Genomic DNA, 25,332 nt, shown 5'->3' with positions numbered 1-25,332 from the left:
AGTAAGGTTGCATATCTTTGCATATATTTATTGGTCATTTGTATATATTCACACCTCTTATCCATCTTAATTGAGTTATTTGTCTTTATAAATTCTGTTCACACATTATAATTTTTAAATATTTATTATCCTTATATACATTCATTTTTATATATTTGTTGCTAACATTTTTTCCTAGCATCTGGTGTCCCTTTTCCTTTATATTTTGCTTGTGGTGTCCTTTTTGGTATAGGAGTTACTCATTCTATGTAATCAAGTATGTTAATATTTTCCCTTAAGGCTATTGAATGTCATGATAGGCTTGGGCAAACCCTCTTCTTCTCCCAGTGATTAAAAAGCAAAACTTTAATATTTTCTCAGAACTTGTATAGTTTAATTTTTCAGGGGTTATAGGTTCATGATTTTCCCAAATGGGCCACCTACCCAAAGCAGCCTCTTCCACATTCTATCTAGATGCTCAGCTTACTTCTCTCTGAGTATTTGTTACAGTCTGACCTTAGTTTACTGATTTGTTCACCACCCCCTACCCCAACAAGAACAGAACTTTCTGAGTGTGGGGCCACGCCCTGTTCACCATGGGAGCCCCGCTGCCCGGGCTAGGTCTGACTCTTCCAGTGATGCTCACGAGTACCTGAGTGAAGAACGCCTGTGGCTGCATAATCCGGGCTCTCTCTCTCAGTGGGTTTGAAACCTTGGCCATGGGGTCTGAGGCTATACTTCTCCATTCCTGGACTCCCTCCTTGGCTGAGACAGAACTTACCTTGAGATACCCGGAGCGCAGCTACTTGGCTGACTTCAGTTTCCAGTCTCATATTTTGATAATTCTTACAGGGCAAGCTCCCCTTCATATTTCCCCCTGCCAAATTTCTTAGCTAATTTCCCAAATTCACCCTTTCAAGTTCCTCCCAATCCCATGGATACTACAGTTGAAACTGCACACATTTATTGATGGATTTGGGCAAACTGATATCTTTACTTATTTTCCCCAGCTGAGAACACTGTAGATGCCTTAACTTATTTACGGCTTAGTTTATGTCTTCTGGTAAGGCTTCATGGTTTTCCTCTTTGTACTCTTCCTCTTAAATTCATTTTTTTTAGTTTTCAGCTCCACTGTGAGTGGAATTTAATTACCAGTTACGTATTTATTGTTGGATATGTGTGCGTATTTCTTGCTTTCAGTCACCAGTAAAGTTCCAGCAGGACTGAAGCTAAGTTCTTGGATTTCCTAGACAGACCCTTTTATAGGCACAAGTGGAGCTTCTTCAGTACCAGAGCTGTGGGGGTTTCTTCAATGGCCATGTTCTAGACCCCCTGGCAGGCCTCCCCTCCGAGGGCTTCTGATGAAAACAGAGGAGCCTCTCTTCGAGGTATTTCACAGGCAACAGGGCGGCAGACTGGGGCCCCACACTTGACTGAAGGGGGGAAGGAAAGCCCCAGCAAGCAGAGCAAACAAGTGTCCTCTTTGCCGTGCTAAACTGCCCCTGGCTTCTCTGCTTCCTCCGTGGTCTGTGATGCACTGGGAAATCGAGGACCACCCACCAGGGCAGACTGTGTGGTAGCCGTGTGGTATCGCCGCACGTGCTCTCAGGGAAGAGAGGTGCCCATGGACCAGGCGTGTCAGGGGATGGAGGAAGAGATGAGGCTAGAAGTCTGGGTGGCATGAAAGGGGAGGTTAAAGTGCCTGGGAGGAACGGGGACTCCCACACCAGACTTCCAGGGCGGTGAGGATGTCAGGGGGACAGAGCTGGATTGAGAGGGACCTCAGGATTAGCTGACAGAGTTTGGGTTTAATCCTCTTCTGGTTAGAGACTGACTGAGGTCCCTGAGGGTGAATAATGGAATGAATGAGTGAGTGAATTGAAGAATCAATAAATGAAGCCTCAGGGGGGCCAGATTGATGGGATGTGTGAAAAGAGAGACTATGGAGACTAAGCAGAAATGAAACAAAACATATTTATACAACAGCCACTGTGTACAAGGCAGTTTCAGCTGATCCCACCTAGTCCTCATGGGCATCTTTAGTTTGTAGGTAGCATCACTGTCCTCTTTAAAAATGAGAATACAGAGGTTCAGAGAAATTAAATAACTTGCTCAAGGTCAAGGGCTGGTCAGAGAGCAAGTCAGAACCACATTCTATAATTACAGTCCAGGTCAGACCTTGGCACGTCCTCTCTTGCCCCTGACAACACCACCTGCACCTTCAGAAGGAAGAGCTGGTGCCAAGAGCCAGGTGTGGCCCCGTCAGTGATCAATATTTTACATGTGAGCCAAACACAAGGTTAAGGGGCTGATATGCAAGACCTGGAATTAAAAGTGCCAGTTCACTGCATTCAGCTTAACGGGTCCGATAATCAGACAAAGTCAAAGGCTTGGCATTGCTGAGGTCAACAAAGGTGAGAGGAGGAGACCCGAGATGAAGGAGGAGCCTGAGATCCTTTGCAAGCAGAAGCCACGCTGCTTGGCAACGGAGAGGAGAGAAACTGAAGTTCCAGACCTCTCGCTGCCTTTGTTTATGTAAACACCTTCTGGATGCTGGGTGCTGGAAGATAAAGGGGAAGAGGACAGACAGGGTGCCCTCTGCCACTTGTCTCTGGAAATGGGCAATCCTCCCGCACACACACAACCCCAACAGAACAGCTGATGGTGCATGGAATGGAGGCAACAGCAGAGCGCCGAGTTAGTCATCAGGTTAGACAGGCTGGCCAGGAAGACCTCTCCAAGGAAGTGACATTTAAGGAAGAGGACAGGCTCAAAGGGAGGCAGCCACGTAACAAGCTGGACAGGGCAAGAGGTGGGAGGATGCTTTCAGTGGAAAAAGGGCAGCCTGAGCAGAGGCTCCGAAAGGGGAGCCGCTTGGAGCATCAGAGCAGCAGGAAGGCCACCGAGGCTGTCCCTGGCCCAGGAGAGGCAGGCAGAGGCCAGGTCTGCTGGGGCCTGTGGGTTAGAGAAAATGGTAGATTTTATTCAATGGATGAAGGAATGTCATGGACGGATTTAAGCTGAGGCCTTCCAAGGTCCCATTCTCATTTGAAGATCACTCCTGTGGCCGAATAAGAACAGCCTGGTAAGGGCAACATCAGATGCGGGGAAATGAGCTCAGCGACTACTCCGGGTGCTAGTAACCTCCTTCATGATACATCCTCGAAGCCAGTCAGGGCTTTGCCAAGCCAACCGCGTGTATTAAGACTCTTATTGAAGACATTTTTCATCCCGCAGAAACCAAGTCTAATAAAATGCTAATTAGAGGTTGTCATTGGTAAGGGTACTTCTGGACCCAAGCAGACATTTGGGTTTGCCTAAGCAGCCCCCCTGCAGGTGACCATCCGGTCTCCTTCTGGCTTCTTCCATATTGAAAGTTGTCTGGGGATCCCATGCCCACCAAGCTGTGGGAAGGTGATCCTTCATCTTGACGCCTTGCGCACTTTGTGCACTTGTTTCTTCGGGCCTCAGACACAACACCCAGCACGGAAGAGGGAGGGGTGTGCACAGCACGCTCTGGGCCGAGAGCTGCCGAAACGTGGAAGGCTGTGTCTTTGCCCTGGAGGCTGCCCCTGTTTATTGAAAGAGATGCACACAACATAATAATACATGCAGGAGCTGCTAGGCGCATGGGATAAATAAAGTGCCATTGAAATAACCGGAGGAAGAAGAGAACTGATCCCGTGCTGGAAATCTATGTGCCAAGTACTTTGTGCATATTGTCTGACATGCTCATGACAAGCCTGTACACTGGAGCCTCTTTTTGGCTGTCTTGCTGAGGAGGGAACTAGAGTCCCTAGGGGTTAACTGGGATGACTTGCTGAGGGCCAGGGGTGCATCAGACAGCTCATAGGGTCAGAGGTGGTATTCAAACCACGTCTGTCTGGCACCAAAGGCCTTTCATTGTCTTCTCCTAATTGAGAGAGGCAAGGAAAACTTCAAGGAGGAGATGTCTTTGAAGCGGTTTTGGAGAAAGAGAAGAGAAGCACAGGGAGAGTGAGACAGGAAGATGATTGGGAGAGAGAGAGAACAGAGTTACAGAGACAGACACAGACAAGCTAGTAATTGGTCTTCCTGCACCCAGACTCTTTCCTACCCTTTCAGTCCACCTTCTCCACCAGGGCCAGCTGATTTTTCTGAACCGCGTGTCTGACCGGTCGCTCACCTTTGCCTATAGAATATGGACAGGTTTCCCGGGGGATAACTGCCTCCTCCTCTTCCTCTCGGTCTTCATGCATTTCTTTTCCTCCGGCTCTGGGGACCCCCCTCTGCCCAGATGCTGCCCACCGCCTCCAGTGGCTCGCATGGTCTCCCACCAAAGACCTGTTCAAGTCCTAACCCCCGTTCCTGTGAATATAACCTTATTTGGAAATAGGGTCTTTGTAAATGTCATCAAGTTCAGATCTGGAGTAGCGTGGGTCCTGAGTCCAGTGCCTGACGCCTTTCTAAGAGAAAGGAGAGGGAGAGATTTGGAAACAAAGGCATTGAGGAGACGCAGGGATGAACACCATGTGAAGATGGAGGCAGAGACCAGAGAGATGCGTCCACATGCCAAGGAAGGCCACGGATTGCTGGCAGCTGACTACCAGGACCTGGGAAATGACACAGATCCTTCTCTAGAGCTATCAGATGCAGCGTGACCTGATGCACTCCTTGGTTTTGGACTTCTAGGCTCTAGAAGTGCGAGAAAATAAATTTCTGTTGTCATTTAGTTTGTTACAGCAGCCCTAGTAAACCAATACACCATCTGACTAACACGTCTTAGTAGATACCTCACCTCCAGTTCGGGAGCTTTTCCACTGGCTTCTCCATATTCTCCCCGGGGCCCCAGTCTGGTGAGATGCTCCTCTACGGGCTCCTGTGTATCAGTCAGCCTGTCTTACCCACCTGTCTTACTGAGTTCCTTAACTGTTGTGTTGTGTCTCCTTCAGGTCTGTACCCTTAGTACCCAGGACCAAGCCTAATATACACTAAGCTTCTGGTTTGGTTGAACTGATGAATGAATGGCTCATCAGCATTCAGGGACACCCGCAGTTCAGCCAAACTCACCCACAGTCCTTGCTGTGTGTATCATTTGATGAGGGGCAGCTTAAATCCTATATGCTAAGGAAGATACTTCCTACTTCACTACAGGTTTTACTGCCCATATCCAGCCCCTGGATCCAGCCCCATCTCACAACTATGTCTTTGGCATCCTATCACCACCAAAGAGTCAGGACCAAACTGCGTAGATCCTGGGCCAGAGCTGACTTTGCTTAAAACCAGGAGACACATGGATACTGCGGCCATGGCCTCACACTCTCCAAGTACAGCTCTACAGGTCTTCTGACCAATATTCACACATCCAGTCAACGGATAGCAGGTTCTGGGTACGGACACATGCCAGGCACTGGTGATACAGACAAGAACATGGCTGGTTTCTGCCCCTAAGTGTGGTATGATGAATACTATGGTACAGACAGGCAAAGAGAAGGCCCCTACCTCAGGCCGAGGGGTGAGGCAAGGCCCCTGGAAGAGGGAACAAGTATGCTGAGTCTTGGGAGATGAACAGGATGTGTGCAGATGAAGGAGCTGTCAAGGGCTGTGACCAGGAAAGGGGGCGGTCAGGCAGAGAGGAGAGACTGCTCAAGGACATGGATGGGGTGGGAAGATGGGCACGCCCAGGACACCACAGGTTCTTCAGGAAGACAAGAACATGAGTGCAGGCGGGTGAGACCTGAAGCTCTGGGTTAGGACAAGCCCACCCACTGAGCAGGCAGTGTGAGCCGCCCACCGGGAAGGGAGTCCTGGAGGCGCAGCGCGTTAAGGATGAACAGAGGAAGAGAATCCCATGGAGGTGACTAAGAATGAGGAGTGGAGGAGGCAGAAGGTAAACCAGAAAAAGGTGCATCCTGGGGAGCCAGGAGAGGAGACAGTCTCAGGGCAGGACAATACTGTCCCAGCCGCGAAAGAAGGCAAGGCGGGCATGGCCCCTGGGGCCCTGGAGAGAGGAGTTTCCGTGGTGCTGGGTAGGGCTGGGGGTAGGGAGCTGGGAGCCCTGTTCCCACAGAGGAGGGCCTTTGGGTTGGTCTCAGTGTTCTAAGTCTGCCTGGCATGCAGCCTGGGCCTTCCTGGTAGGTGACACCAGCTCAGCTCACCAACCCTGTGGGCCTCTTTCCCATTCCCCTGGGAGCTGCCTGGAAACTCTGCTTGCTCTCTCTCTGGGGCTCGATCTGCATTTCCGATTGGCTAACACTCTTTTTATAACTCCAGGGTGCCAGGACTGCAGGACCAACCCTGTTCTGGGGTTTCTTTCTACAGAGTCCCACTTTCCACCAGTGTCCTGACAGCAGGTCCCCAGGTGAGGGTGTCCCCACCTGACCCTCACTTCCTTAACTCTGCCCACCAGTCTTCCACTAAGACTCCCCCTGGGCTTTGTAGGTAAGGTTCACGACACTCAGCTTCAACCACTGCCAGAACTTTCATCTCAGAAGCTAGGAGAGCATCGAATTGTCACTGTAGGAGGCTAAACTCCTCAGATGCTGTCCACAGCCAAACTCGAGTCTAGTCTTCAGCTCTCAGTTTCTGAAGGAAACTTGAAGCAGTGGCCGTTTCTTGGGTACTTCCCACCTCCATCATTTGTATCCATCACATATTAGAAAGATGCATAAACTAGAAAAGACTGAAAAAAAATCATCGCATCTTTATGTTGATTTCACTTGCCTTCCGACTAGCCCCAGGATACAAAAAGGGTTACGGGTGCTTTCAAGTCATCACCACTGCCTGAACACAGTGGATGCTGCACCAAGAACAGTTGTAACAACAGATCATCAGGGGAAAACAACATGAGAAAGAACAGCTGCTGCAGGGGGAAGGAGGTCAGAAATCACTCCTGGCCCCAAATGAGAATGCAGCTTGAATTATCCTCAGTGACATTGGAAATTACAATAAGAAAATAATGCTTGTTTTACAAAATGCCCCCCTCTGAGCTACGACACCGCAAACCAACAATTAAACCATGATGATAATAGCAGACAATAATAATTAAAGCATTGTGCCATCCAAAGAGCGAAAACTGAGAAGACGGACCAAAGCCCAAAGCATGCATTGGTGTCTAGAGCGAAATTAGAGGCCCTCCTTTCCTGCTGCCAGCTGGTCTTCAGCAGACACAAAGATTCTTCTTTGGTTATTTTCCTAAGTGAGAGAATGGGGTTTAGGTCACTGAAGAAGCTGCAGTGACTGGTGTTCTGGGAGGTCAGGGCTGTGCACAAACGCAGCACTTAAGCTACTGCCTTGGGTTTCACCCTTCCTTGCCAAGTAACCTTGAACCACTCTCATCATCATCACCCTGTACATGAAGGCTCCGTGACTGCCCATCATTAGCCAGAACCTGCCCTGGAGGCATCAGGGATTCTTTGAGGGCTGAAGTGTCTTTGTCCTTCTTGGAAGAAATGTTTTCCATGAAATGAAGCTCTGCTTTCTAAAGAGGCTCTAACAAAGCAGCTATGGAGTCAAAGACTTGGGTTCAGACATTTACTGCTAGTACTTGAGAGTTAATTGAGTGGCCTGGCGGAGCCTCAGTTTCCTCCTCTGTAAAATGGCCACATCATTATCATAAAGTACCTAGCATTGTCTGATACATAGCACAAAATCAAAAAATGGGAAAATCACCTGAAACAAACTCGTTTAGTTCTATTTACTTAATTGACTCCACTAAGAGAGATGCATTAAAGTCTTCTATGATTGTCAATTTCTTCCTGTTTTCCTGACAGATATTGCTTTATATTTTCTTGTTAGGTTTAAGTGAAAGTGTTAGTCACTCAGTCGTGTCCGACTCTTTGCGACCCCCTGGACTATAGCCCACCAGGCTCCTCTGTCTGTGGGGTTTTCCAGGCAAGAATACTGGAGTGGGTTGCCATTTCCTTCTCCATCTTTTTAGGTTATTTGGTGCATAAAGATCCGCGACTGTTGGCATAATTGTGGACTAAGCATTTTATCACATTTTATTGTCTATATGTGTGTGTGTGTGTGTGTGTGTGTGCGTGTTTGCACGTCTGCTGCATTAGCAGACAGATACTTTACCACTGAGCTACTAGGAAAGCCCTATATGTAGGCAGCACCTGTCTGGGTTCCCCGTGTTATATAGCAACTTCTTTATTTATGTGTGTTTTCAGGCTAGTCCTTTGCCTCAAATTTTACGTATTTTATTTTTCTTCTGTTTAGCAGCATCCTTCTCCTCTACCTAGCCTGAGAATCTTTTTCTTTCAACATGGAAGTTTAACTTGTGAGACCAGCTCATGGCTCCTTACAGCTCCCTCCCTGCCCACAGGCTGGTCAGCAAACGCTCCACACGTAACTGTAGAGGCTTCCTTTTCCTGGGTACCCTCTCCTCGGGGCTGGCCTCTGGGATGCCCACACATCAGTTCGCCCACTCCTTTTGCAGACTCTTAGCTCAGCACTTCCATCTTACACCCTGCTCTCCCACCCGACCTTGCCTCTTGGTTGATCCTTCACTCGTTTCCCACTCTCTCCTCCCACTCCTGAGCTCCCGAAGCCTTGGCCTCTCCAGGGACCACCTCTTCTCTTCCCATCCCTCCTACCTCACACTGTGCAGTGGTCAGACGAAAGGGAATTTAGACTCATTATCAGAACCGATATGCTTGTTCTTCAAGCAGTGGTGATGTTATGTGTTCATCGACTCTTGTTTCTTCTTCCTCCTGGGCACAACCTCTCTTATAATTAGGTGAGCTGGGAAACGTGTTCTGGTTAGTGGGATATGGAGGAAGAGCTGACTCGTAAACAAATTTGTTCCACTCTCTAATGCCTTCTCTTCCCCTGCTCTGTTGGCCAGATTTAGGGTGCACTGGAGGATGGTGAAGGCAATGGCACCCCACTCCAGTACTCTCTCCTGGAAAATCCCATGGACGGAGGAGCCTGGTGGGCTGCAGTCCATGGGGTCGCTAAGAGTCGGACACGACTGAGCGACTTCACTTTCACTTTTCCGTTCATGCATCGGAGAAGGAAATGGCAACCCACCCCAATGTTCTTGCCTGGAGAATCCCAGGGACAGGGAAGCCTGGTGGGCTGCCGTCTATGGGGTCGCACAGAGTCGGACACGTTTGAAGCGACTTAGCAGCAGGAGGATGGTGAGGCTCTCATGTGGAAGGAGCCGAGGGCCTTGAGTTACTCTGTGGAGGAGGCATCCCTGCCCACACATACCCAGGGCCCTGCTCTCTGTGGCAGACCAGCATGGGATTGTGAAGTGAGTGAAAAATGAACCTTAATTGTGTTAAAACACTGAGATTTGGGGGTTGTTTGTTACATCAACTAACTATTGGGCTTCCGTGGTGACTCAGCTGGTAAAGAGTCTGCCGGCAATGTGGGAGATCTGGGTTTGATTCCTGGGTCTGGAAGAACCCCTGGAGAAGGGCATGGTAACTCACTCCAGCATTTTTGCCTGGAGAATCCCCTGGACAGAAGACTGGTGGGGCTCAGTCCAAAACACTGAGATTTGGGGGCTATTTGTTACATCAACTAACTGTTACTGCTGACTAATACAGGTTTATCTCCATCATTCTATTTTTTGCTTGTTGTTTATTATGTTTTCTTGCTATTTCCTTTTTCTCTTGGTAACATGTCTTGGTTTTCATGCTTCCTTCAGTGATTTGCAAAATATACATTTTGTTTTTAATTCTACTTTGAAGTGAAGTGAAGTCACTCAGTTGTGTCCGACTCTTTGCGACCCCGTGGACTGTAGCCCAACAGGCTCCTCTGTCCATGGGATTCTCCAGGCCAGGAATACTGGAGTGGGTTGCCATTTCCTTCTCCAGGGGATCTTCCCAACCCAGGGATCGAACCCAGGTCTCCTGCATTGCAGGCAGACGCTTTAACCTCTGAACTATCCCTACACTTGCATTCTAATTATCAAATTGAAGAAAAATAATATAACATTTCACTCTCCTTTACATGAGACAAAAAAGCTAAAAAGACTTTCCTTTCCTTTCTGACTTCCTCCAACTATCAAACCACTAATAATACAAGCAGGGACTAGAGACTCAAATTAAATATCGTCTTTCATGGTTTTCAATTCTTAGTACAGTTTTTCCCTACACATCTCTGTAGGCCAAAAATCACACCTGCTTTAGTTTCTCCCGTGGCTGCTATAACAAAGTACCATAAATGTGGTGACTTAATGAGAATTTGTTCTTTCGCAGTTCTGGAAGCCAGAGGTCTGAAATCAGTACCTCTATTCTGAAATCAGGGCTTCCCAGGTAGTGACAGTGGTAAAGAACCCACTTGCCAATGCAGGAGATATGAAACTCAGGTTCAACTCCTGCGCTGGGAAGAGCCCTAGAGGAGGGCATGGCAACCCACCCCAGCATTCTTGCCTGGAGAATCCCCATGGACAGAGGAGCCTGGCGGGCTACAGTCCACGGGGTCATGATGAAGCGACTTAGCACACACGCAAGCCTGCCAAGATCAAGGTGTCAGCAGGGTTGCACTCCCTCCAGTCTCTGGGGGAGAATCTGTCCTTTGCTTCTTTCAATTTCTGGTGGCTGTCAGCATTCCTTGGCTTGAGGCTGCGTCATTCCAATCTCTGTGTCTGTCTGTCTTCACATCACCTTTTTTTCTGTGCATATGAAAATCTCCTCTGTTCCCTTCTTATAAGGATATATGTGATTGCACCTAGGGCCCATTGAGATAACCCATGATAATCTCCTCATCTCAAAACCCTTGATTTAAATACATCTTGCACAGATCCTTTTCCCCAATGAGGTAATGTCTATAGGCTCCAGGATTTAGGACCTGTTAATTTTGGCCATCTGCTGCCTTGTCTTTACAAGTTCTTTCAACAACTAGGGTGGGCAATTTTCTGTTGCTCTTGGGCATATTATATCCCAGTTGAATCAGTGATTCTTCAAAGGCTTTGGCTTTTGATGTTACAGAGAAGAAACTTGGAGAGGGCTGGAATAGTTTTGACTGTTTGTTGTAAATGGCTGCTTTATAGGGTGAGGGCTGATTGCATGCATACCTGTGTGGCTCTGTTTTGTCAAATGCCTGTAGTTATTTTTTTTTTTTTGAAAAATGGAACTGTTTCATTTTTCATCAAGTTGTGTCTTACTCATTTTGCCTGGAACTCAGTGAGTCCTTACGATTCACCAAGGATAAGAGGAGTTTGCTATCATGATGTGTTTTATTGCACCTTTTTGTTAATAGCTCCATTTGTTAATTATTCTTCCTTTATGCTGCCTGGACTGGTGCTCTGTCTTCCACATTCAGCAACTTTTCTTTCATTACTTCCCCACCTTCACCCATTTTCTCTGCAGTTTCAGGGAGATTCTCCAGCTTGTCTCCTATCTCAATGCCTCTATTTCTTATTAGACGAACACTGTGATTACGAATTTTATTTTTTATTGTGTACTTAGTTTCTTTTCATTCTTCACTTGTCTCTGTCACTCTCTTTCCAGCTCAGGAGCTTTCCTCCTCCATTTCGCCATCCATTTTCTGCTACTTCTCTTCCCTATTTCTGATGCTTAAACAAGAATATGATCTAGGACTTTCTTGGTGGCTCAGTGGTAAAGAATCCACCTGCCAATTCAGAAGATGTGGGTTCAGTCCTGATCGGGGAAGATCCCACATGCCGTGGAGCAGCTAAGCCCATGCCCCACAACAGTGGAGACTGTACTTTAGAGACTGGGAGCCACGACTACTGAGCCCATGTGCCTAGAGCCTGCGCTCTGCAATGAGAGAAGCCACTGCAAGGAGAAGCCCACGCACCGAAACTAGAAGGAAGCCCCTGCTTGCTACAATTACAGAAAAGTGTACACAGCCACGAAGATTCAGCACAGCACCCCCCCTACAAATAGAGTATTATCTATATACCCATTTAAAATTTCTTCTTCCTACTACGGTAAAATCTTTTCAGTGGAAAATGGTTCTCTTTTTTAAAGAATGGTATGTGTTAAGTGGTATCACAAGTTTTTAATTCAATTTAATTTGTGCTTGTTTATTTTTTTGAAAGGGAGAGATTTACACTGGTCCAATGTGGCACACCAACAAGGTTTGCATTTCTTTGGTTGAACTGTTTATTCTCTTCCTAAGAGATGCTGGAATTCATTTCTGGGCTTGTAAACTGGCAGTTAAATTGATGTATTCTGGCCAATTCAACTATTCAGTGAAGCTCAGCTGGATTATCATCTTTGGATAATTTGAAGTAGTTTGTGTTTCTTTTTCCAGAGGTAACGTGTGAGAAGCTAAATTGCCAGAGAGTACCACCATTCTGAAAGCTACATTTATACCTACCAGGTTACCTACATCCTCTCCTTCAAACACTATTGAGCTCCTTTTGATTATTCCTCAGTTTGCTGAAACCGGAAATCTGACAAAGCAATCCCCCATCGCGTTTGTGCTTATCTGTCCAGTTCCTTCAGGAAGTCAGTTCTTGCAGTGTGAGTACATGGACCTTCTCTGTTTAAGGTCTGACTTACTGTCACCACATGAAAATAAACCTTCTGGAAGCCGCTAAACCTGCAGCCACAATTCCTGGCAAGAGTTGTGAACAGAAGCTTGACTTCTCATGCCTCTGACTCCTTGGGGCCAGCTGCCTGCTTGTTGGGTAAAAGGAAGCCATGCTGACCACAGTGGGGGATTGCTGCTCTCTGATTGATACGAAACTGCAGCGGGGGCATCCGGACTTCAGGCACAGCCAGATGATTCGTCTAGTCCAGCATCCTCCCAGGAAGACAAGCTCCACTGGGCAGCAGTTCTGGGTAATCAAAACCATGGCCCCCTCTCTCAGCAATCCTACTGCTTCATAACCAACAGCCAAGAACAGAGTTTCTGGGTTGCCCTGGCATTAGTCATTAAGAAGCACATCCATAGTTAAAAATCAACAAACTAGCACTATTAGCCAAATATGAACTTTATGACTAAATGGGCATTAAGAACAGAAATCAGAGCTTCCAGGAACAAGGAGTTCCTCCATCCTCCAAGTGCCCCAGATCTCTTTATGGAAAGCATACCAGCAAAGGACTGTGTCTTATCCCCGCCTGCCTTCCCTTCTTAGAGCCAGCCACACAGAGCTCTCAGCGTCAACCTAATCCATACTCAGTTCTTCTGAGTGTAACCAGGACCCCTCAGATAATTACACTCGGTTCCTCCTTGGTTCTCCAGCTAATGCATCCTCTGCATTGCTGCCACTGAGGCTCCTGAAGTGGAGAGACTATCATGACCACCAGACAATGAGCTCTTTCAGAAGCAGCTGTGTACACCCACCCCTTCCTCTCTTTTACGTGCCTGGAAGCTCTTTACCTCCATGCTGCAAGGTGAACTGCTACTGTCCTGTAACATGTGGCTCGAATAGCACCTCCTCTCTGTAGCACCTTGCCCCAAGCTGCCACCTGGAATTATGAACTGACCTTGCAAAGGCTTTCTATTGTGTTTGTACATACTTCTACTATAACACTTATTTCATTATACAAGAATCTCAGTAGGCACTATAGGTAGGCTTACATGTATTCCATTTCCAAACCTCTCATCTGTCTTTACCATTAAAACTGTAAAAGCAAAACAAAATAGATTTTTCACCTGCCCTCAGCCAGGCACGGGAAGTTCAGACTAATGGAATGTAGGAAGGCACCTGTAGGTGGCGCAGAGGTAAAGAATCTGCCTGCTGATGCAGGGGACGCAACAGAGGAGGGTTCGATTCCTGGGGTAGGAAATGGCAACCTACTCCAGTATTCTTGCCTGGAAAATTCCATGAACAGAGGAGCCTCGTGGGCTACATACAGTCCAGTGGGTAGCAAAGTCAGACACGACTGAGCACGCATGAGTGCGCACACGCACACAGAAGAAAGTTCGCTCTCTTTCCTCTTCCCTCTTCTTTTAGACTGGAGTGCAGACACAATAGCATCATCAATGGACATGAAGCTGAGCAGACTCTAGGAGATAGTGAAGGACAGGGAAGCCTGGCAGGCTGTAGTCCATGGGGTCGCAAAGAGTCGGATACGACTGAACGACTGAACAACAACAGCAGACGCAATGCCTGGAGCTGCAGCGGCTGACTAGGTCACTATGAGAATGATTGCCTACGGATGCAAGGGCAAAAAGAAAAGCAGTGGCATCCTAAGCAACTGCACTAGGCCTGGATGGGACCATCAGATGCTTTATCCAGGAGAAAAGTGAACCCCCATCTGCTGAAGCCAGCTTTAGTCACTTTTTCTATTTCCATTCCTAACAGAGAAATTTTCTATCTGTAAGATCGAGACCTTCAAGGGAAAAGACTGTTTCTTATTTATATTTATACCCTCAGCACCTGGCAGGATGCCCAGCACTGAGTAAATGTTCCAAGTTTCTAAATGAACTGAATGTTGTTACTGTCTTCAAAATATTCCAGCGGCTCCTCATTATACTGAGAAAGCCATTCAGAGTTCTCCTCTTGGCATTCAGGGTCCTGCAGAGAGCCCTCTTTGCCCACACAACTTTATCTCCCCACATCCATCTGCATCAATCGAGTGCTCTTTCCTCCTTTGTGGACATTCCTTATACCTTCCCCTAGGTTGATGCCTTCACTCCCCTTCCCCTCAATTGGAATATTTGCCTCTCCATGTCCAGGCAAGCTCTGCTTGTCTTTCTTTTCTCCATTACTGATCTTGACTTGCAGTTAATTACAGCACCTGCCTTGTCTTGGAGGTACCTGTTTATTTGCCTGATTCCCCATTAGAATGAGAGCCCCCAGCAGACAAGAACTGGCTGTTGTCTGGTCTTTGTGTTTCCCACTGCATGGCATCACACAGTCTGTGGCACAGAGAAGATACTTAATGTCCTGGTATGCTAAATGGAACTAATCCAGGGTCAGAATGGTAGACTAGGACCAGACAGAATGGGCTTGAAACCTGTATCACTGGGTCACTGTGAGAGAGTCGTCACTCCTGGGCCTCGGTGATGCCACCTATAAAACAGGGACAATCATAACTGATCCAGAACCTAGTATGCTGATGATACTGGAGACATGTTAAGTAGAGGGGAGGATCAGGAGCAAAAAGGTTTTGCCTCCCCCTCCAGTTGCCGTCTGAGCTGGTCCACTGACTATAAAAAGAAAAACTGGAGCCCAACATTGCAATCTGAGAAGAGGTCCCACCCACCTGGGCTGAAATTTCCACGTTCTAGGTACTGAAGGTCATAGCTCACAGGTCTTCTCTCCTGCTGTTAGCTGCCAGGCCTGGACAGAGTTCATCAGCCAGCCTATCCCGTTCTTGGCTCTCAGGGAGAAACACTTTGTCAAATGCCTCCCCCAACCCTTTCCTGTGTTCAAGGGCAGGGTATTGACTACCAGCCCACTCTTGTGCACATCCAGGAAGGGCCCACTTTCCTGCTTGGGTCAGCCTGACCATGAATCCCTGTGGCCACCTACAGGGTGTAGTTCCTCCTGGGCACTCCCAGAAAGGGACTCTCTTCGCCCAGCTTGCTGGGGTAAGGCGACCACAGATTCCTCCAGTCACCTCCAGCTCTTGGTCGAGGCAGGGGCAGGGTGAGGAGAGGCACCGGCAGGCCTCTGTCTGAGCCCCAGGGACAGCCTCATGGGCTGGCCGCATCCCCTCCCAGCTGGCACACCCAAGGGAAAACCTGCGTGACACCCACTCCCATCAATAGCACGGCACCTGCCATCTGCGACTCTCAGGGGTGACCTACCACATGTTGTGCTCTGGGAGGCCACCTGGGTCGAAAGAACAACCACCTACCAGTCCAGGGAGGGGATTCTCCACATTTGGGAGTTTCGTCCCAGACACTCCTCTAAGTGTTCAGATACATTAGCTCACTTCATTCCCAGAGGAACCTTAGGTGGTAGGTGCTATTTTAATTGCTGAGTTACAGATAAGAGAACTGAGGCGCAGGGTGCCCACTTGAAGAACCTCACAAGCTACAGCGTGAGTAAAGAGAGGTAGTGTGGTGGCCGAGTCTGGCTTTCCGCTGCAACTTGATACAGAATGCAAGATGACTGGGAGGACAACTGGGACATAAAGATAATCAGCTCTTCCAAGGAACGCAGCTGAACGACCAGCCCAGATGGCCCAACTGCAGAATGCAGCTGATGAAGGAAAAACAGGAGCCGTTGTAAAACAAAACATAAATAATGTTCTCAGAGAGATGCAAGATGACAATACACTGATAAAAACAAAAGTGGGCTGTCAAGAGCAATCTGAAAACAGAAAGTGCAGTTTTCTTGAAATAAAGATGGAAACAAAAACAAGATTTCCAAAATAAAGAGGCAGGAATAACAGAATAAATACTGTTGAAAACAGAATTAATGGAAACACAAGATCACTGGCAGAATGAAAATGGGATATAGATCTATCAAATCACTAGAGGAGAAACAGAGCCAATTAAATCAAATCAGCTAACAATAGGAAGAGTTAAAAACAAAAGAAAACAATAAAAAAAGCATTGCATATTTTGTTTGAAAGAAAGCATAATACATAGGATGTAAGAGAAATGTATAAAATCCTTTCTTTTAAAGGGTTTCTTTCTTTTCCCTTTCTTCAAATATACACAGAACACAAATAAGAAAAAAAATTCAAAAAGTAACAAGGGCACAATGTAGTAAAAGGGGAATTGATTTACAAAATCATACAAAATGTGTAACTTAATAACTTTGAAACATTCTTACATACTCAGGTTAAAAAGAAACCTGAACTAAAATTATAGACCAGACACAAACCCAGATGAATAGTCTATATGAAAAAAAACTTGCTCAAAGAAAAATATACAAAGAACTTGAAGCAGCAGAAACAATTAAGTACCATTTTGTCCATCAAACAGGTAAACACTGTCAGGATAGACAACATCAAGTGATGAAGAGCGGGGAAGCAGGCTTCTGGTAGATGTATACATTACTGTAATAGCTAGAGGGAAATCTGAGGTCATGCATAAACATTTGCCTTCTGAGAACCTATCCTAAGGAACTAATTGGACAACTGTTCAAAGATTCATGTGTAAGGGTGTTTACTGGAGTAAGAAAGTGAAAATATCCACTTTATCAATAGGAAAGGAGTTAAATAAATTATGGTTCTACAGACAATGGAATTCCCTGTAACCATCAACCAGGATGGGGTGGATCTATACATATTGACATAATAAGATGATGATATGTGGGTAAATGGTAAAACAAAAAGCAAGCTACTGAGCTACTCGAAGAGGTGATCTTGTTTTAGCAAGCACGATTATTGCCTTTGCTTTCTGTATACACCAGCATACAAAATGCCTAAAAGAGGAAGTCAAACAAGTGGATCTCAGTGGCTCTCTTATGAAGGGTGTGCAGAGAATGGAGTACGATGATGGGGACTTCTGATTCTTACTCTATAAACTTCTTTATAATTTTAAAAAATGATTAGTTTGGGACTTCCCTGGCTGTCCAGTGTTTAAGACTTTGCCTTCCAATGCAGGGGGTTCAGGTTCAACCCCTTGAGCTAAGATCCCACAAGACTCATGGCCAGAAAACCAAAACATAAAACAGAGAGAATGTTGTAACAAACTCAATAAAGACTTTACAGAATGGCCCACATTAAAAAAATCTTAAAAAATAAAGTATCTCTTTTTTATATATAAAAATTCTATAAAGATATTTTCACTTAAAAAATAATAATGAAGCCTTGGGACTTCCCTGGTGGTCCAGTGGTTAGGAACTCACCTTCCAGGGCAGCGGACGGCATCCAATCCCTGGTTGAACTAAGATTCCACAAACCACAACTAAGCCAGTGAACCTCAGCTGCTCAGCCTGCACACTCCAAAGCCCAGGCAGCAAGAACAAGAGACACCCACGTGCCACAGTGAACACCCAGCCCAGCTCCCCTAAAAGATAATAATAATGAGGACATCTTCCTCTGAATAAGGGCACAGATGCCAAAGGGGCTGTCTGTGTCCGTCTAAAGGTGGTCTGGCTATGAATTCCCTTAACTTGGCTGCTGGTGGTTCCAGGGAGAGGTGGCAGGGTGTGGGGTCAGTGAAGGAGAGAGGGGGCGAGGGGCAGACCGGGCGTGGGTTCAGGTGCGGAGGATGCTGCAGAAGCCTGGCTGGGACGGCAGGCTGGGTGGAGGGACCGCAGGAGGAAGGGGACTGCTCTGTCTCCAGCTTTCAGCCGCTCTCAGAGCAGCTGGGAAGCCCTTCTCTTCTCTTCTCCTTTGAGGCTGTGAAGCACCAAGGAGCCTTTCCAATGGGGACTGAGGTCACGCTCATCCTTTCCCCGCCATTCCCCACCTCAGTGTCCTGACACTCCCCCCCCCCAGCAGGCCCCCTCTAGAGTTCCTGCTGTCTCTGGAGAGATTATTTCCTGTTTATTGGGATTCTCTCTTTCTGAGAGCTAGTAAAGGATCCTCTGGTCTTCCTCCCAGCCCAGCCCACGCCCGCTATTCCTCTGAGTGACAGCAGTGGTCACGTCTGCCCAGAAAGCCCATCACTGATTTCTGGAGCGCTCCCTGCCAGACAGTCCACGATCTCTCCGCTGTCCTCGCAGCCTCCTCCTAAACCGTGACACCTGGCAGCCAGCACTGCGTGTCCTGGGAGGCTCAGGCTACGGTATCATGGAGGAGAGGCACGGCCCAGTACTTAGGAAGCATCAGGATGTCTACAATTATCTTCGTGTGATTCAGCAAAAGCAAAAACGAGGACGGAAAGGAAAGAAAAAAGAGCAAATATGGTGGAATATTCACAGCAGCTGAATCCAGGTGACAGGGTTGGAGGTGCTCAGCATACTGTTCTTTCGATTTTTCTATTTTACATATTGTATGCTACACAACGAAAAATGAGGAAGCAGAAGAAACCTCAATTTCCATATTTCTTGAGAAGAGTGAGACTGGCTGGTGCAACTCCTTAATGAAAGTCCCCTGAACTTGTCCCTTCTTCTCCATCCCATCGCCACTGGCGGGGTTCAGGACTCCTCGCCCCAGTGACACTCTGGAGAGAGCCAGCCTCCTCCTCACTGGGCTCCCAGCCCCCATCTGTCCCCTCTTCCACAAGCTGCCAGAATGAGACCACGGATCACAGCACCCATGGACCAGCCTCATCCTCCTCCGCAGCCCACCCCTCCACCCAAGTCCTGGGTGATGCTCTGGCCATGTGGACCCGTGCCCAGCTCCTTGAGTCCGCCCACCGTCCGGTCACCTCTCCTGCCTAGTAGGCCCTCTGTCCTGCCAACCTTCCTCCTTCGCTACTGGACCCCCTCCTCCCCACCCGACACAACTTACTGCAGTGTCACCACGTCCAGGGCGGGACCATTTCCAGGCTCTGGCCTCTTATTCTGCGTTCAATCCCTGCCCCCTCCTTCCACCACCTCTCACCATGTACACGCGCATCTCCTCTTTCGGACTCCAGTATGCAATTCCTATTAGGCACGGATGTGGAAAGGATGCTATATTTTGAGAGAATATGTACAAAGTGCCTGACAGCATGCTGGACTTTTGTAACTATTCCCTCCACAGTCCTGAAGCACAAGCATTTTTGTCACCATTTTACAGATGTGAAAACTCAGATTGAGGAAGGGAAGCAATGTGGGGTGATACTGCAGTAGTAAGCAGACTCTTACTACCATCATAGACCCATGGTTAAATATTCACTATGTTCCAGGCCCTGGGCTGAGTACATGGCCTACAATGGCTAATTTAGGTTTTTTATCCCAAGAAGCCAGTATTATAGTCCATATAACCCCAGAAGGAAAGGAGAAGAGACTTACCCAAAGTCCTACAAACGGTAAAGGGCAGCGCTGGGATTCAAGCCTGTGCCCTCAGCTACTGTGTGGTCACAGTGTCACCTCCGCCAGTGCCCCGTGTGAACTTGGATTGCAGCCCTGTGACGCTGAGGCTGGCCTTTTCAGGCTTTCCACGGGCCCTGGCCTGAGCCTGGGGTCACAGCGATGACTGTTGATCACCAGGGCCTTCAGGTGAGGTAGGCAGGGCCGGCCAGTGGCTGGCGGACTGGTAAGGATGCTGGTGACGAATCCCCTGAACGGCTGGCAGTGGTCAGCTTGCCGGCCCTGACACTTACCCAATGGTGCAGCCGGCATCAGCCTCGATGGTCCAGATGCAGTTGAGGTTGTGCTCGTAGGGAGCTGGATACCCAGGGGACAGCACCTGCCCCGACACCTCTCCTCTCACTGTCCCTCCACACTCGGCTGAAAGAAATCCCAGAGGAGTGAGCTTCAGGGGGTGACCTGCGTGCACAGGGGCGCCCCCCGGCTCCTCCTGCCTGTGTGCAGGGTCCCTCCTGTTCAGCCCAGGTGGCTGAGCGCAGCACAGAGGAAGGGCCCTGGATGAGACTTGTATCTGGGATCTACAAAAGCCCCTACAAGTCAACAATGAAGAGAACAAACAGCTTGGTTTAAAAATGGGCAAAGCCTCTGAACAGACGTTTCTGCACAGAAAGTACACAAATGGCCTCTGAGCACATGAGAAGATGTGTAACATCATAGTCAATGGGGAAATGCAAATCAGAACCACAATGAGGCCCCACCTCACAGTCTCTAGGATGGCCGTAATCAAAAAGACAGACTGACTAATGTGTAGGTGAGGATGTGGAGAAACTGGAACCCTCAGCTTCCAGTTTCCAGCTGGTGGGAGCACAAAATGTTACAGCTGCTTTGGAAAGCAGTTTCCTATATACCTGCTCAAAATGTTAAACATAGCTACCCAAGTGAAAGTGAAAGTGTTCGTTGCTCACGGGTGTCTGACTCTTTGCGACCCCATGGACTGTAGCCCACCAGGCTCTTCTGCCCATGGAATTCTCCAGCAAGAATACTGGAGTGGGTTGCCATTTCCTTCGCCAGGGTATCTTTCCGACCCAGGGATTGAACCCAGGTCTCCTGCAGTACAGGCAGATTCTTTACAATCTGAGCCACCAGGAAAGCCCCAAAGCTACCTAATGACCCCAGCAGTTCTGCTGTTGCATATACACCCAAGAGAAATGAAAATGTAAGTTCAAATGAGAATTTGTACACAAATGACCATAGTATCATCATTCATAAAATCCAAAAAAAAATAAATAAATAAATAAAGGGAAAAAACCCATATGTCCATCAACTGATGAATGGATTAACAAATAAGGTATATCCATACAACAGAATATTATGTGTTCCTAAAAAATAAAGACGTACTGCTACACAATACAACATGGATGAACAGAATGTTGAAAATATTAGCTAAGTTAAAGAAGTCAGGCACAAAAGGCCACAAGCTGCATGTTTCTATTTATATGAAATATCTGGAACAGACAAATTTACAGAGACAGAGTACATTTGTGGTTGCCAAGGCCTGAAGAGGAGCAGGCAGTGGGGAGAGATTGCTAATGGGTATAGGGTTTCTTCTGGGGAGACAAGATGTTCAGGAATTAGATTGTGGTGATGGTTGTACAATCCCATGAATATACTAAAAGGCACTGAATGGTACAGTAAATGGGCCAACTCTATGGTATGTGAGGTCTATCTCATTAAGCTGTTTAAAAAAGGTCCCTGGGGGTTGGGCTGACGGCCCACTCTATGAGCAAACTCCTTGAAGCTTCCTGGAGGATATGCAGGAACTCAAATCTGGTCATTGACAGGAACTGGTCATTGACAAGGCATTGCATTCTTCCTCCCAGAGAACTTGTGGTCTAGAGGAGGGGGTGGCCGCAGTGTGTGCCTAGGGCCCTGACTGAGCCATGCTCATGGCAAGTGATAGCACAGAGGTGGAGGTGACCAGCTTCCCTGAGCGCAGGGTCGGGAGAGGTGGGGTGGGTGGGAAGAGTGGGATGGAGAGGCCCAGGAAGAGGATGCTGCTGACAGGGAAGAGCACTGCAAACCTCCTGGGGCTGTGAAACAGCAGGGCAGCTTGAGGGACAGCATATGAGATGGGGCGTGGGGGGAAGCAGGGCTGAAGAACTGGGCGAGCATCCTACATGGAAGGGCACTGCACCCCAGGCTGTTGCCTATTTCCTGTGTCAGAAGAAGAAGCGCAGTGCTTATGCACGTGAGTAGACTCATCACTTTTGTACACTTGCCCATTAGAGAGAGAACACGCTGGGAGCAGTGTGAAGGAGCATAGAGGGGTGGACCTGGGCGCGGGGGACCAGTGAAGAGGTTCATACTTGAAATCAGAGCAGCCCTCTGGGTCAGAAGCTGGTGATCCTCCCAGTCTTCTTCCTCCCCATCATCTAACCCCCCTCTGGGCCCCTGGGCCTGAACCTCTGTGATTCTTTTCACACCTGGTCCCCCACCCCCATTGTTAAGAGCGGTGGCTCAGGCCCTTATCATCCCCAGGGGGACAGAGTCCCCAGCCCCCAGCAGTGCCAGCAGAAGGATCCTTCTAAAATACAGACTGGCCACACCCCTGCTTACATTAAACCCTCCTTCCCCGGGTGAAGTCCATACTGCTTAGGGGAGCCCATTAAGCCTCCAGAGGGCTCGCTTTGGCCTTTCCTGGCCCTCTCCTGGGAACCCCTGGTCCAGTCAAGTGTGACGAACTCCAGAAGCCCAGGCACACTGGACCTCTTCAGACCTCTCCTTGGACTCACAGTCTGACAGCATCTTCCACATGAGACTCTCCCTGCCCCACGTGGGGCTGACACTGTCCTCTTTGGTGTCTCCATTATAACATGATGAGGATTTTATCATAGCCTATATATTGTCACCCTGCTTATTTAACTTCTATGAGTACATCATGTGAAACCCAGGCTGGATGAATCACAAGCTGGAATCAAGATTGCTGGGAGAAATATCAACAACCTTAGTTATGCAGATGATACCACGCTAATGGCAGAAAGCAAAGAGGAACTAAAGAGCCTCTTGATGAAGGTGAAAGAGGAGAGTGAAAAAGCTGGCTTAAAACTCAATATTCAAAAAACTAAGATCATGGCATCAGGTCCCATCAGTTTATAGCAAATAGATGGAGAAAAAGTGGAAACAGTGACAGATATTATTTTCTTGGGCCCCCAAATCACTGCAGATGGTGACTGCAGCCATGAAATGAAAAGATGCCTACTCCTTGGAAAGCTATGGCACACCTAGATAGCATATTAAAAAGCAAAGACATCACTTTGGCCACCTGATGAGAAGAGCCCATTCACTGGAAAAGACCCTGATGCTGGGAAAGATTGAGGGCAGGAGGAGAAGGAGGCGACAGAGGATGAAAAGTTTGGATGGCATCACCAACTCAATAGACATGGGTTTGAGCAAACTTCAGGGGACAGTGGAAGACAGGGAAGCCTACCGTGCTGCAGTCTATGGGGTCATAGACACAACTTAGCAACTGAACAACAACAATCTCTTTACAAGACTACACACTCTCTGGCAATAGGGATCTTGTCTTACTTATATTTGTACATCAGGTGCCCAGCATGGTGTTCGGCACATTATATGCTCAGGTGCTCAGTCATGTCCAGCTCTTTTTGTGACCCCATGGACTGTAACCTGCCAGGCTTCTCTGTCCATGGAATTTTCTAGGCAAGAATACTGGAGTGGGTTGTCATTTCCTTCTCCAGGGGATCTTCCCAACCCAGGGATCGGATCAGTGTTTCCTGCATTGTCAGGTGGGTTCTTTCCCACTAGTGCCACCTGGGAAACCCTTGGCACCTTACAGATATTTTAACAAATGTTTATTGAATGAATACATGGGAAGATAGAAGATCAAATGAATGACAGAAGCTTATTGCTTTCCAGGCAAATGACTATGAAGGGTCTGAATCAAGGGAGCATGAGTCAAAATGAAGAGATCTGCCACAAAGCTTTTTAGGAAAGCTCTGATTAAGCAAGACCTTAGAAGAGGTAAGAGAAGATAGGGTCAGGGCCACAAATGGGAGACTGACTTTCATCTGTTGCTACAAAGGACCCATGACTCATCTCTTGGGCCCCATGGCTTGACACGAGCCCACTAAGGCGGGGAAGGGGAGGGGTCCTTCTGCAGTGAGCCTGCTCAGGAGACTGGACCCTTTTTTTCAGCATCACTACCCTCGTGATGATGTTGGGATGGATTGTGCCAACCTGACTGAGAGATGCAGGGCCAAACAAGCCTGGAACAGGAAGTAAGGTGTGGGTGGGAGGATGAGCTCAAAGGAAGCCTGTCTGGCTTCACAGGTAGCTCAAAAGGTGGCAGGACATTATCTATGTTCTGGGCTGGAGCTTCCTTCCATATTCCTGATGGAGCAGCCCCTCCTGCATCCCAGAGCCAAATGTTTGGAGGCAGTGGCACCCGGAGCCTTTCCTCGTGGACACAATTGCCTCTTTCCTCAGGGGTCACTTTATCCAGGGACTGGAAGGGGCAGGGGCTGAGCCTGCTGGGGGCCAGCATGAAGCAGATTCACCAACAAGACCCCAAGACTCTCGTCTTTCTGATCTTCTCTCTTATCTCCATCCTAGAGCCCCAGCTGCTTTGTTTGGGCTGTAGCATCCACCATGAACAAAGAAAACATCTGGATGTTGCAGCTATAGCAGTCATTTCTGATAGGCCATGATCAAGTCTACCACAATATGACACATGTAAAAATATACACACATAATTCCAAATATACAGCCTCCCTCCCCTACATGCTGCCCAAGGGAGTCTCAGTGGGGCAGGCTGCTGGAGGTTCAAAGTATAAATATTTTTCCCAGCACTGCTTGAGCAGATCCTCTAAGTTCCATCTGACTGGCAGATTAGATATTCAGAAGAACTTTTGGGGGGAGCCTTTCTGCAAAGCAAATAATTGTTTTGCAGTGTGAATCATCAGCTCTTTCACATTTTGTTTGCTCTGGCTTGCCTATGGCCTCAGACAGTTGTCTGTTTATGTCTGTGTCTCCCTTGCTGGCCTGGGATCTGCTTTTTCCTGTATTTCCAGGGCCTGGCAGAGAGCCTGGCACAAGAATGAAAGAAGGAGATAGAAACAGGGAGGCAGGGAGAAAGGGACAAGGTGTGCCTGAGCTTGAGCACAAAGAGAGAGGAAGTCTCCAGAGGCCAGTGTCCTGTTCTATCCACAGTCAGGTTTAAAATCCTTGCCTTTAGACCCTCTGTTGTGTAACAGTGTCAAGATCCTGTTAACATACAGCTGTCTGGATGCTGGTGGGGAAAATATCACCCTCACCATCTCCCCTCCATGCTGGTTCACACCCTCAGCTTCACATTGGCTCAGGCTGGAGTATGCAGCTCTTCTCTCCTCCCCTCTGGTGGGTGATGCCTACCTGTCCTTTCAAGTCTCAATTAAAATACCACCTCCTAAGCACAACTTTCTCGTATTCCCTCACCCTCTGGCACCTACTCTTGTTACAGTGCTTATCTTGTATTATGATCTGTTCTGGGTCTCTTCTTGCCAGGGTGTGGGCTCCCGAAGGGCAGGAAGAATGCTTTATTCTTTCTTTTTTTCATTTCTCTGCTTCTGCACATA

The 25,332-nt window shown here is 47.8% G+C and overlaps 1 protein-coding gene across 5 annotated transcripts in view; it reads right to left on the bottom strand.

Moving 5' to 3' along the window:
• CSMD2 (CUB and Sushi multiple domains 2) overlaps positions 1–25,332 on the bottom strand; it is a 697,019-nt gene that overhangs the window by 166,309 nt on the left and 505,378 nt on the right. For all 5 annotated transcript variants that reach the window (XM_070468425.1, XM_070468426.1, XM_070468423.1 and 2 more), the window contains one exon: positions 19,993–20,119. In XM_070468425.1, the coding sequence (XP_070324526.1) occupies positions 19,993–20,119 (127 nt within the window). The remainder of the gene's footprint in view (positions 1–19,992; positions 20,120–25,332) is intronic.

This window comes from Odocoileus virginianus, chromosome 5 (assembly GCF_023699985.2).
Source record: "Odocoileus virginianus isolate 20LAN1187 ecotype Illinois chromosome 5, Ovbor_1.2, whole genome shotgun sequence".
Taxonomy (NCBI): domain Eukaryota; kingdom Metazoa; phylum Chordata; class Mammalia; order Artiodactyla; family Cervidae; genus Odocoileus; species Odocoileus virginianus.
This window is presented reverse-complemented; position numbering and strand designations above follow the sequence as displayed.